The sequence below is a fragment of the Mercenaria mercenaria genome, chromosome 2 (assembly GCF_021730395.1).
Source record: "Mercenaria mercenaria strain notata chromosome 2, MADL_Memer_1, whole genome shotgun sequence".
Classification (NCBI taxonomy): domain Eukaryota; kingdom Metazoa; phylum Mollusca; class Bivalvia; order Venerida; family Veneridae; genus Mercenaria; species Mercenaria mercenaria.
In genome coordinates this window covers 49088075-49102030 of record NC_069362.1, presented here as the reverse complement: position 1 = coordinate 49102030, position 13956 = coordinate 49088075, and the positions used below count along the sequence as shown (strand labels likewise).

Genomic DNA, 13956 nt, shown 5'->3' with positions numbered 1-13956 from the left:
ATAATCAGTTCTAAACTGTAATAAATCTAAATGTTTATCTAAAACAATACTGGAGTGTAGAATTCATTCATTAGATGACTTATGGAAGGTTATTGGTTATTGGATCTATCCTATGCCCAAAAGAATGCCTTATGTAGAATATGTACGTACACCAATGTGCAAAGTCTTTGCAAAGGAAAAGATATTCTCATTTCTCATAAAAAATAGAATCCATTATTTTTCTTTGGCACATAGGGTATTCCTAAACCATCAAGGACCGGATCATAAGCTTCAAACTTAGTGACTTGAAATCCTAACATGAAAGGAAGTATACTGGTTCGAGTCGTAAATTCGGCCACTTTTTGCGGTTTTTCATAAATATTTCTTTCTTTATACGATTGATTTGTACAAAATTTCTACCGTATGTGCTTTAATACAAGCAACATTGATTGTTATCATTAACAACCGTTTACAGTATGGTAAACAATAAACCACGCTTAAAATACGGACAATTTTAGCCTCCGCATTTTACCTTCTAGAGGTTGTAAATATTCGGCCACATTTTAAACATAAAGTTGGTTATATTTTCAACATTGTCTTGGAAATAAATCGATGCTGCAGCCAAATTGTTCATTTTTTAACAAACTGGAATCATTTTTCAATAGAATACCTCATGAGAAATATTTGCCAACAGAGATTTCAAAAGCGCCTGTCATCCTTCTCACACCAGCATGACGTAGTTTAATTTTTACGTCACTGTTTATCACACATTTTAGCATAAAACTGCATCAAGTCACTTTTCGGGGGTGTTTTAACAGGAAATTAAAGAAATTCTCGCGCTTACGGCTGTTATAACACCTTTTTCATAATTATATGCGCGTTCCGTGGCAAAGCATAAACTTATTACGGCCCCGAAAATGATAATTCAAAAGGATATGACGTCAACGTGAAAAAACAACGTAGACATGGAATTTAATGACGTCGAGAGAAAATATATATTCGTTTTCTTGGTTTTAACGCGTTTTATGCTAGTTAGCGCATGTTCTTTTCGTGTTATAATGTTTAGATTTGAATTGACCCTTGCCGGGCCTCAGCAGAAACGATCGCGTGCGATGACGTCACGCGACCCGCCAGACAAAATATTTGCTACTTAGAGTATACAACTTTAGGGAATGACAACTTTTTCTCTAGTCACCCCAACTTGTTGTTTTTTGCCGACTTTGTTGCTAACGCAAGTGCTTGTGATGACACAGATGCGTTCTCAAACATCTGGCTCGAAAAAATGCTTTAAAGTGGGTGGCCGAATATTTACGACCTGGTCGAATTTACGACTCGAACCAGTACATCACCTCAAGTATCACAAATTCACATAATTATGACGTATTACATTAAAGACTGCTATTTCAAGTTTTAGATCTGTTCAAATTTTGTAACTAGTCTGCAACATAATTTGCATTGCATTTGGTGATGATTATTTATTTCTAAAAGAAAATGTCCTACCAGTGATTTCTGTTTATGTCGAATGACTTTATGATGTTTATAGAACACATGATGTTCGTAAATGTTTCAAATTTCTAAAAACATTTTGTAAAATCGACTCTGTATACTTTGTTTACATTCATTACCTTACCATTTTACCATATCTGGTTTGTCAGAGCGTTGGTCTACGGATCGCGGGATAGCGAGTTCGATCATCGGGCGGGGCGTATGTTCTCCGTGACTATTTGATAAATGACATTGTGTCTGAAATCATTAGACTTCCACCTCTGATGCATGTGGGGAAGTTGGCAGTTACTTGCGGAGAACAGGTTTGTACTGGTACAGCATCCAGGAACACTGGTTAGGTACAGCATCCAGGAACACTGGTTAGGTTAACTGCCCGCCGTTACATGACTGAAATACTGTTGAAATACGGCATTAAACCCAAAACAAACAATATTTGTATCAAGTCACCATGTAGGAGCAAAAGCATACAAATGTGTCATGTATCATCTATAGACTTCCCTATACAACTCTTTTTTAACCAATATCCCATTTACATATATTTTGGAAAATAATACATGCACACCAACGTGCAAAATACTAAGTCCCGGCAAAAATTTGTGTTGTGTAATAAAGTTATTACCAACTGTCAAAACTATCCGTTCATGACAGTAAGTAAAACGTTCTCTGTTAATCTCGAAATGATATATGAAATGTTTTTTTTTTGTACTAAAACGTATTTTTAGAATCATATCTTCATTGTTGAGGCAATATTATACAACGAAATACTCAGAATCAGACTATTCATATTACCTTTTTGAAATAAATACAACTGATATTGACTGAATGTTCTACCTGATCTATGTCAGTAACAACAATTGTGGTATTCAGTTTGATAGGTACATCTTCTGGTGTATTTTCAGCCACTGTTGCGTAATAAGAACTTTCGCTTATATCAGGCGGGTTGTCGTCGATATCTTGCACTGTAACTGTGACATTCGTTGAAGTTGTTGTTATACCATAATTTGTCTTGTTGGTTGTTTCGATTTCATTTGCCTAAACAAAAATATGCATAAAACATCAATGTAAATCATCAAAATATTATATTTAAATTACGTTTATTTTGATTTTGACGACAATTTCTTATTTGTAATATCTCAAGGTACACATTTTCAAATACCTTTTTTTTACATCCGTTGATCAGTAATGGAGAGTCATACTGGGCAGATTAAATAAATTCAACATTGCAACACCAAATATTAAGACATTTACAAGCAAATCACATGAACATTTCCTGTACACGTATATTGTCTAAATTCGCGTGTTGGGGTGTTAAGACTTATTTCACAGCAGAAGATTGTATGTCAATGTTAATACAAGAGATGTCGATATTTGATATCATAGAAACAGACGTCACGTGGCCACCAAAGTTATGTTACATTTTATTATTATATACGTTTTTATTTCAAATTGCTAAAACCACTTTAAATTCTAGATATCTAGCTTTTCATTTTGGTTCGTGCTGCACAGTGATGTTGTTGTCTACTTTATTCTAAATTTACTTACTTCAACTGTGAGAATACAGTTCCCGGTAATATTTATTGGAGGTTGGTCCCTGTCAATAAGTGATGATGTTGAGATTGTCCCAGTAACGTTGTTTATTTGGAACAGTCCTTTACAGCTGCTAGCTGAATTATATGCAAATTCAAGCATTGCAATCGAGCTTGCATACCAAAATAATGATAACAAACTGCTCTTTCGGAAGACAGAGATTGAACTTTTCGTATTTTTTTTTAGAAAAACAAGAGGACCTTGACAACCCTGGAGCTGGACTGAACAATTGTGGAAGAGGTTGTGAAATTAATTTGAAATCGGACCAACGGTTTATGAAAAGATATCTAACGTTTTCCATGGAACATTCCTGTGGTTGAAATGCACTTGCTGGTGCTGTAGGAGAAGTTCTTCAAATAAATATGGGGGACTTTTGACTGACATACGGACGATGGAATCCTTCCATGAACCAGGTGATCTAAAGTCAAAACGATATTTACGAGTTTTTTTAACAATTTATTGACTTAAAGAAATGTGCAATAGCAATTAGTGTCAATTTAAAATTTAGCTCTGACAGACACTTAATACGAAATATTTTTAAAAGTTACTTGTCATGCTGTAGCTGACGTTGTTTGATACACCAGGATCACCATCCCTGGCATTTACTGTAATGACCACATATCCCTGAAATTACAGTCGTTTTTAATTAATTATGATATATACAGTAACAAACAGATTCATCGATGTGTTTAATAAGGATTAATTGATAAGCACAATATAAAAATGAACGGGTTAGTTGCAAGAATGGGACTTAGTAGCAATATCGTGATATCGAAAAAAGAAACGCGAAATACTATTTCTTTGTAATTTATGTTATTCTCTGGTAATAGGCCCCTCAGAAGATAAGGATAATTTGTTGCTTTGGAACAGAGAATGTTGAATGTTGGAAACTTCTGCCAAGTTTTGATTCAAATGTTAAAGAAAACCTACTTTTCAGAAATATATTTGTGCAAGAATGGGGTTAAGTTCAATAGAATGTGTGCTAGTAGAAGGGAATAGAGTCTATAAAATAGACATAATTGTTCTGTTTCTAACAGATTTAACGCTAAATAAAAAAGTATATAAAACAATTTTTTCTTGCTGACACAAACCACTATTTGACGAATGAAATAGTATGCGTGTTGAAGACCGTTTTTGCACAAGAAAGGGGTCCTTTTATGGACTTTGCTTTTAAAAAAAACAAACAAAACTTTGTGATGTCAATAGTGATGTCATTTGAAGCGAAAAGTCATGGTCGTGGTAGGAATTTCCGTATGGAATAAAAAAACTACCAATATCTCAATATTTGAAAAATGTGGCTTTACTTACTTCTATAACTAGGCCTTTCAATTTTCAGAAATCGTTAATGAAATTTTACAAGCTATGACAGTGTTTATTGTACAAATGATTAGTGTCTCACAGAGCTTTCAGTTACTTACAAACGACAGTAAATTCTACCAAAATTTAAGATAAATTTGAAACATGTCAGAATTATTATTTTGTAGCATGTTCTTCTAAAAATACTGTATTTGAAATGAAATACCGCAAGGAAAAGAAATTGGAAGTTGGGTCCGATGGCCTATATTGTCACTCACTTACCACATTTACCCCTTCTTTAATACTTTTCCTGTAAGGATCACCAGTGAAGAATGGTGGCATATCCTGAACGTCTTTTACACGAATAATGAATTCAGCTGAACTGCTCCGCGGCGGTTGTCCAGAATCCTGTTTAATCATATATAACAATTAATGAATTAGAGACAAAAGTGGTTGAACCATTTGATTAATGTGTGATCTGTCTTTCTGATGGCATTAGTGTAGTTGCAACTTTTTTTAATATCGCGTCTTTTACGTTTTAAAAATTCAGAGTTTCACAATAAAGTCCTATTAACCATGCGGTTAAGTTACAAGGAAACTGTCAGTGCATATTTAGATATTAGTAGATTTGAACCGCATAGGCACATCAATCAGTAGCAAATCTTATGCTACTTTAGCTTTTCTTACCAAACTTTCTTATTTTGGAAGTTAGTTATCAGAAGAAAAATCACAAGCTAGACATTTTTGCAGTTACTGTATTAGCCATTATTTCAGGCTTACCGGACAGGTTGGGTGAATCAAATTGCGATTTCAATTACATTAACATAAATATAATTGATATTTATTGAAATACATGTATTATATTCAGGCATCAGTACCATGCATGTTTGATTTGAAAATTCCACTGTGCTATATTGCCCAAAAACTAAATTTTAATACGTATCTAGAGAAACATGTAATCTATAAAAATGATGTATAAGGGTATAGTAAAAAATGTGAAAAGATTCTTTAGAAGAATTGAACGTAACCAAGCAATATAGTAGCAGAATCGGAATGACTGAGGCTGTTCACGAGGATAATGAAATGTGCAACATAGCAAGCACAGGCTTGAACGGAATTCTATTATGATAACATTGAATGTTCTCCATGGTCCTAAAGGACTAGAAAATATAATAACGCTAAGTCCAAGTAAGAGGCGCTACGCCTCACTTAAAGCCTACTGTTATGATAGTTAATGAAATCTCTAAAAAGATACCTAGGAAGCATAAGACGCAACCAAACAACAAAATAGCAGACTCCGTTTGATTGAGTATAAAATGATACTTTTTTTTTGAAAATAAGTTAAGCTTCAAACCTTTGCGATAATCGTGAATTGATAGTAGTTATTACTTTCATAGTTTAAGCACTTATTTAAGGTTACGTTGCCAGACACGCTGTCAATTGAGAAAGTTTCATTGTATAACTGTCGTGCTTCTCTTGACTGAAAACGGAAAATGAAATTATTATAACATTCCTTAACTAGCTGTTGAAAACTGTATACATGTAAATATTCCCGTTAGCCATATGCATCCGGGTCTGGAGACTATGGGTCTTCAGTTCGAATCCCGGGGTAGGGGGGAAGGTGGATATTCTGTACTGCTATTTTATATTACATCATCCGTCTTTCCACTCAAAGTTAAAATGGCTTTTACGTATTATAACACAATAGAACAGGCACAGTTTCCAGGAACTCTAATTAGATTAACTGCCCCGTTATATAACTAATACACTTCTATAAAACTTCGTAATCCCTATGGGTTTATTTGTTATGTATTTTATTCCTTATAATATAGGATAGGAAAAAAACCGTAACTTCATACCTGTGCCTCCGGCTGAAAAATGTAAATAATATAATTAAGTAGTTTTCATTTGATCGTTTCTGTGTGTGCAAACAAATGGTTATCAATACCTACTGCAAAAAGATAAGTCCAATAGATATTGTCAGTTATTATACAATACCAGTATAATCTTTAATTTTTACACCTTGTCAAGAACTTAATATATATTGACAACAGTCGATTCAATCCATATTGATTTTCTTTGTGACTAAAGGTCTTGTCGTTATATTTTAAAAGTGCTACTTACATGCATTGAAAATCTCACTTTACCATTTGCACCTTTGTCTCTATCTGTTGCAGATATATCGGAGTAAACCGTTGATTTATTGTTGCATGGTAGCTGAATGAAAATAATTTATATCGTTAATGATACATTACTGTTGCTGTGTAATACTTTATAACTCATCTCGATTGATGATAATTATAACTTGAAAGATAAAATTATATAAAAATAGAAACTTTTCTACTTATGTTATGTTAATCTAAGAATTGAATTGCTATTTTTGCTTTTAAAAGGGTATAAACCACATTTGGATTTCTTGCAGATCCATCAGTTGCACTACCCTTATATTTACATTTTACCCTAGCTAAATATGTAAGTATTATATGATTGTTTTTTTCAAAAATATAAGAAATCATAACAAATCTTCGATTGTCGATCTTTACAGTAAAGATGTTCTGATAGAACAGCCAGAAAAACCCGCCCACGTTAAATTGTTATTCGCCTTCCGATGAAAAAACAGTTCTTGATTTTACTTGAATATATCTTAAACCTAATGAAAAATTGCATAGCCGTGATGATTCACTATTAATTTTTAACGCAAGAAAAATAAGTTTAGGTTATTATTGAATGATCACTTTGAAGTTTTGATTGCCGAGTATCAAAAATATTTTCCAAACGATGCCAATTTGTTCATGTTCATATTGTAGTGCCTTTGATACTACTGCACCAATGTTGCTTATACGTAAACAAAATTATGCTTTTTTCTTTTCTGTACTAAATACAGAGTGAGCATAAGTCCGTAACAAAATCGTGTCCGGTCCATATCTCCTAAACCCCTTGAAGGATTTTCATGAAACTTGGGTCAAATGATCACCTCATCAAGACGATGTGCAGAACCCATGAGTCAGCCTTGTCGGTTCAAGGTCAAGGTCACAACTCAAGGTCAAATGTTTGAGCCTGCCATTTTGTTTCCGCACTATATCTCCTAAACCCCTTGAAGGAATTTTATAAAACTTGGGTCAAATGATCACCTCATCAAGACAATGTGCAGAACTTATGAGTCAGCCATGCCGGCTCAAGGTCAAGGTCACAACTCTAGGTCAAAGGTTTGAGCCTTCCATTTTATGTCCGCTCTATATCTCTTAAACCCCTTGAAGGATTTTCATCAAACTTGGGTCAAACGATCACCTCATCAAGGCGATGTGCAGAACTTATGAGTCAGCCATGTCGGCTCAAGGTCAAGGTCACAACTGAAGGTCAAAGGTTTGAGCCTTCCATTTCGTGTCCGCTCTATATCTCCTAAAGCCCTTGAAGGAATTTTATAAAACTTGGGTCAAATGATTACTTCATCAGAACGATGTGCAGAAATTATGAGTCAACCATGCCAGCTCAAGGTCAAGGTCACAGCTAAGGGTCGAAGGTTTGAGCCTTCCATTTGGTATCCACTCTGTAGATCTCCTAAACCCCTTGAATGATTTTCATCAAACCTGGGTCAACTGATCACCTCATCAAGAACTTATGAGTCAGCCATGTCGGCTCAAGGTCAAGGTCACAACTGAAGGTCAAAGGTGTGAGCCTTCCATTTCGTGTCCGCTCTATATCTCCTAAACCCCTTGAAGGAATTTTATAAAACTTGGGTCAAATGATTACCTCATCAGAACGATGTGCAGAAATTATGAGTCAACCATGCCAGCTCAAGGTCAAGGTCACAACTAAGGGTCGAAGATTTGAGCCTTCCATTTGGTGTCCACTCTGTATCTCCTTAACCCCTTGAATGATTTTCATCAAACTTTGGTCAAATTATCACCTCATCAAGAACTCATGAGTCAGCCATGTCAACTCAAGGTCAAGGTCACAACTGAAGGTCAAAGGTTTCAGCTCTGTATCTCCTAAACCCCTTGAAGGATTTTCATGAAACTTTGGTCAAATGATCACCTCATCAAGACGTTGTGCAGAATTTATGAGTCAGCCATGTCAGTTCAAGGTCAAAGTCACAGCTAAAATCAAAGGTTTACCCTTTTACTATCCATAGCAGTGGCGGGGGATTTAGCTGTCTTTCAGACTGCCTTGTTTGACTATGGAAATACGAGGCATTTCTGTAAATTATAATTATAAATGCATTACTCGATGGATGGAAGAAACAATTTTACGGAGCTTGCATTAAGCGTTTACATGAAGTATAATGGCATGTATTATAAAACAGTAGAACATCATACCTCAAATAATTTTAAATTGTATGGCTCGTCTGCAAATACTGGAGCATTGTCGTTTACATCAATGATGTATAGTGTGAATCTATAGTCGATCTGGAATGAAAAACATGCAAGACACTCAACATGTTCAAATACTCGCAACAAAGACTGAGATAGAAAATGGAAACTCCACAGGCCGCGGAACACAAAAAAAGAAAGAAAATGTTTACGGCTAGGTTTGCCTAAGCCTGTTCATGCACGGTAGTGGAAAAGATATGTTTAAATTTAAGTTTAAAATGTATTAAATGTAACGTAACGTTATTTTCTTAAAATGTTTGTTTTAAGCGAGAACTGAGGAGAACTGAGTTCATGATGAACAAAGTGCACATACAGCATATGCAGGACTAAAATGCCAACACTGGAAGTATGTATTATATGTATATTGGCAAAACTGGAAGTGTGCAAAGTATCAAAAGATGACACACCAAGTGGCACAATCATTTATATTAGCCTTCTGTTGGCCTTCTGGTAAATTGCTATTATATCACAGTTACCTTCATTGGAATTTCAAGCATTTATGTATTTTATTTTCGGTTTCAAACTATGGAAATAGCAATTGTTATGTTTAAATTATTCCATTTTTTACTCTGTAAAATCGCTTTTTTTCATGGAGTACCGAAACCTATATTTTTTAGAACGTGAAATTGAAAGTATAGTATTTTCTTCGGTTTAACCATACGTGAGAAAATCACCAGATGTAAACAATCAACAGTGACGGCTGTAGGCCTACTATACTGAGATTTCGGTAAGATATTTTACCGTTACTTGTGTAGTTTGGTTTACGAAGTATAAATTATTTTTTCCATAGAATAGTGCATGGTTTCTGTCTCAGTTTCCTACAGCATTATCTGCATCCGATTAACTCTGCTGCTATTTTTATAACTGCTAAGTGTCGTGGGAAGACAGTTTATGGTTCCGTGGTATTTCCCATTGAAACGTTTGAAAGTATGTCGATTTTGCTTCAATATTGAACAGAAAATTATTTGATCACTTTACTATGAAATATATTTTTAATTTTAATTTTTAAGAGGGGAATATAGCATGTCTTAAATCCTAGGTCAAATATCTGTAAAATAGACAGACATTTGTCACTACCACATAAAAAGAGGAGAAAAACACTAAAAAATCTCATATTCATTTTATCAGTCCAGTTCTATGGGAGTGTCAATTCATGAGTTGTGTATTATAATGTAATTACTCTAATGTCAAGTGGCTTGCCAAAGACTGGTGACTGCGCACGCCTCCAGTTACTAGCATACCTTAGAGAGTTCTATCCTGTAAAAGTTACTTTTTATAGTGGAGTATTTGATAATCTGAACTACATGTCTGAACATTGTTATTTAGAAGTAAAAACATGTTAGCTATGATTCTATCTAACTAGATTCAACTGTTGGTTTAGGCTAACAGACGTACTGCTACGGCCAACTGAAGGTATTTTACAAATAATTATTGTATCAAAACAGTTCATAAAGAAACACAGCCATGCATCGCAAAGTAGGCCAACAACAAAAGAAGCTGTAACGGAAAAATATTGGAGACGGATTGCTTCAAAAATTCAACAACAAGTGCATTATAATATATATGCAAAATACAGAAAATTGGGGTTTGGTGGTAAGGGGTAGATAAAAGGGCCGCATGTTGGGGGAAGGTGGAGCAAGAATGAATATTAAACAGGAAAAGTCGCGTTCCATAAACGTAGTATTCCAACAACGTCGCAAACACATACGTACATAAGACACACACACACGTACAACTAAGATACACTAAGATACACAGATAAACAAACAGACAAGCGAGAAAAAACAACACTGTGACAATCACGCATATATACATATACATATATACATATACACACACATAAGCAGGAAACAACAACAGTCGGGCACCGTCTAAGGTTGGCCGGCGGACTAAATCATGGTTAATAACTTATTCATGGTAAAATCACTGTGGGGCACCGCCCATCAGGTTTGCAGATGATTGGATTTTATTTTTTACCTGTCTAGATCTTTTTCTTGCGTTTCGTAATTGCATATGGGAAATATTTTATGTATATCTGTGCAGCTGCTCGCGTGTGTTAACCATGTGACGAAAACATATGAGGGAGGGCTATTTCTGCACAAAATTCAAATGGATTTTATACTGCGGTCATAAAGTGAACATAAAGTAAACGAACAGATTTTCATCACCATCATGTTAAACATTTATAACATGTTGCTGAAATCAGATGTTCTTAAAAGACAGAATATTGCATATGCGCTAGAAGGAACCTTTTGCTCAGCTTCATCTTGTATACAAGTGGTCAAAAACTGGCGAATAAAATATAAACTAGTCTGTTCTCTTCTGTTGTTTTCTATTCTGTTCTATTATATTCTACATGTTATAAAATTGATAAATAACGACGGAAATACTAAAACTTTTACGACAGGACTTATGCTCTTGGATCTAGAAGTTTAATGAAGATTAAACAAGAATAACCTTATTCTGTTCTTCCTTCTTTTCCGGGTTAATATCCATTATGAAGAATTTCATCTTAACTATGTCTCCCTGAAATTTAAAGGGAAATTCTCATAAACTCGTACAGTTAATGGGATAAATAAATTAAAATAGTTCTACTTTTTAAATGTTAAAGAAGATTTAACGTTAACACGTGTACTAGTATATGTTCATGAAAACAAATTTATTAAGACACCCAAACAGATTACGATCCAGCACATTGCAGAGCTGGAGCGGTCTTCTGCGCATGTTCGAAAGTGATTATCAATTAGAGAGCACAGCAAATATACGCAGATTATTGCATGTCCGCATGCATGTATAATTTGTATAATATACTGACTAAAGGTTAGGGTTTGTGTTACTATGGTTACAAAATATATACTTTTCGTTCGAATTGCTTTAATCCAGTATATTCCGGAGTCTGTAATTTATAAAGGCGCTCCAGGTCTGCATTGCATCATAGTAACATATTAAATATTATCAATAAAAACCCGCTCGAAACTCACAATGACTTCTCTGTCCAAAGTTTCATTGACCGTTACATGCACCCAAAAATCATTTCCACCTTCGTTCGGAACAATATTAAAGTATCTCGCTGTTATGTCATTAGCTGGGGTTACTTTAATACTGTCGCCCGCATCAATGTCTTTAACATGAAACTTGCAGACAGTACCATCTGAAAAAGTAAGGTACAGATATCTAAACCATACAGCTATCGTTATGTCACCATTATACTGAAATGAAAAATAAAGGAAAGCAGAGTGCAGAACAACCTTTATCAAGTTACATGATTTTATTTGTTTAATTTGTGAGGCACCAGAAACCTGGTTTACATCAAAATGTTTGTCGGCAACAGATTTCAAAAGTTTTTTTGGAGTCTGCAACATGCTTCACATTAAACAAAGATAAACTTGAAATGTAACATATTTAGGGTGATAATGTCTTCTGTACGTGCTAGTTGGAGACGTCTCTTCCGTGTTCATATGATGCACGATCGTTCACTTGAAGAACGCCATTATAGCGTACACATAGAAGGACTTTGAATTTTATGCCCTCGATGGTGGGCATATTAAAATCGCACTGTCTTTCTGTGCGTCCGTGCAACCGTGTAAATTGTTGTCCGAGCTTTAACTCTGCTATCTATAAAGGGATTTTGAAATAACTTGGCATTTATGTCCACCATATTGAGACGACGTGTCAGGCGCAAGACCCAGACCCCTAGCTCAAAAGTCAAGGTTACACTTAGAGGTCAAATGGTAAAACAAGGCCTGTTTCGTGTCTCGTCAATAACTCTGCCATCCATGAAGGGATTTTAAATTACTTGGCATAAATGTTCACCATAATAAGACATCGTGTCCTGCGCAAGACCTAGACTCCTAGGTCCAAGGTCAAGGTAACACTAAAAGGTCATATGTTAACAGGGTCTGTTTCCTGTCCGGTTCATTACTCTGCCATCCATTAAAGGATTTTGATATTATTGACATATATGTTAACCATAATGAGAATATGTGTCATGCGCAAGACCCAGACCCCTTGCTTAAAGGTCAAGGTCAGACTTAGAAGTCAAAGGTTAACACGGTCTGTTTCGTGTACGGCTCATAACTCTGCCATTCATCAAGGGATTTTTAAATTACTTAGCATAAATACTCCCCATAATGTGACGACGTGTCATGCAAGATCCAGACTCCTAACTCTAAGCTCAAGGTTAAATGGTAACATGGTCCGTTTCTTGTCCGATCAGTAACTCTGCCATCGATGAAGGCAATTAAAATTACTTGGTATATATGCTCGGGGGCATTTGTCTCACTAATAATGACATCTCTTGTTATTGCTATACAAAACACGTAAAGACGACTATTAAGAGCACGGCAACATAATAAGCATATGTTAATTGAACTCGTATCCATCATGTACTTTACAGATTGCGAACGTATTTCATTCTCGCATACAAGACACCTAGATATTTTCTAGAATTTCTGATAAACTGAAATGGTGAAAAAAATATAAGTGAATTGCTTTTTGCTAATTTGTCTGATCCCGCCGCAACACAAATTTGGACATAGTAATAGTAAGGAGTTTAACACTAAATTCATGTTCTTAAACCAGTGTGTTCATTGTACCAGTTTCAAAATTGAACATGGAGAAATAATCTATTTTAGAAATGACCAGCAATGAGAGGATTTAAAAAGCAATACCATAGTAAGGCATCTTTCATGTAACGGTTTAAGTGCAGTATATATGTATATAGCTTCTCTAGTCCCGATCAGTTAAAAAGACTAAAATGTCACTTCTGATTAGTGAGACATGAAAACAGAGATTTGAGTATATATATGCAAATGTTGAACCAGTACGAATGTGTAGTACAATTCTTGCTCGTATATAAATCAGCTTCGAAACTAATTTTTTGGGGTTAGTGGACTTTTTTTTTTGGATTTAACGTCGCACCGACACATGATAGGTCATATGGCGACTTTCCAGCTTTAATGGTAGAGGAAGAGCCCAGATGCCCTTCCGTGCATTATTTCATCATGAGCGGGCACCTGAGTAGAACCACCGACCTTCGTAAGCCAGCTGGATGGCTTCCTCACATGAAGAATTCAACGCCCCCAGTGAGGCTCGAACCCACATCGATGAGGGGCAAGTGATTTGAAGTCAGCGACCTTAACCACTCGGCCACGGAGTGGACTTGCTGTGGCATATGCGTGTTCGTTTGTATAAATTCTCTCTACTATATAATAATTTA

At 35.3% G+C, this 13956-nt stretch overlaps 1 protein-coding gene across 1 annotated transcript in view; it reads right to left on the bottom strand.

Moving 5' to 3' along the window:
* The window catches only part of LOC128549233 (protocadherin Fat 4-like), a 34113-nt gene that overhangs the window by 841 nt on the left and 19316 nt on the right, over positions 1-13956 (bottom strand). Inside the window, exons 3-11 of the mRNA XM_053525753.1 lie at positions 11720-11889; positions 11196-11264; positions 8685-8774; positions 6493-6585; positions 6228-6239; positions 4651-4776; positions 3621-3696; positions 3028-3149; positions 2317-2517 (exon numbers count right to left, since the gene is read on the bottom strand). Coding sequence (XP_053381728.1) covers positions 2317-2517; positions 3028-3149; positions 3621-3696; positions 4651-4776; positions 6228-6239; positions 6493-6585; positions 8685-8774; positions 11196-11264; positions 11720-11889 — 959 coding nt within the window. The remainder of the gene's footprint in view (positions 1-2316; positions 2518-3027; positions 3150-3620; positions 3697-4650; positions 4777-6227; positions 6240-6492; positions 6586-8684; positions 8775-11195; positions 11265-11719; positions 11890-13956) is intronic.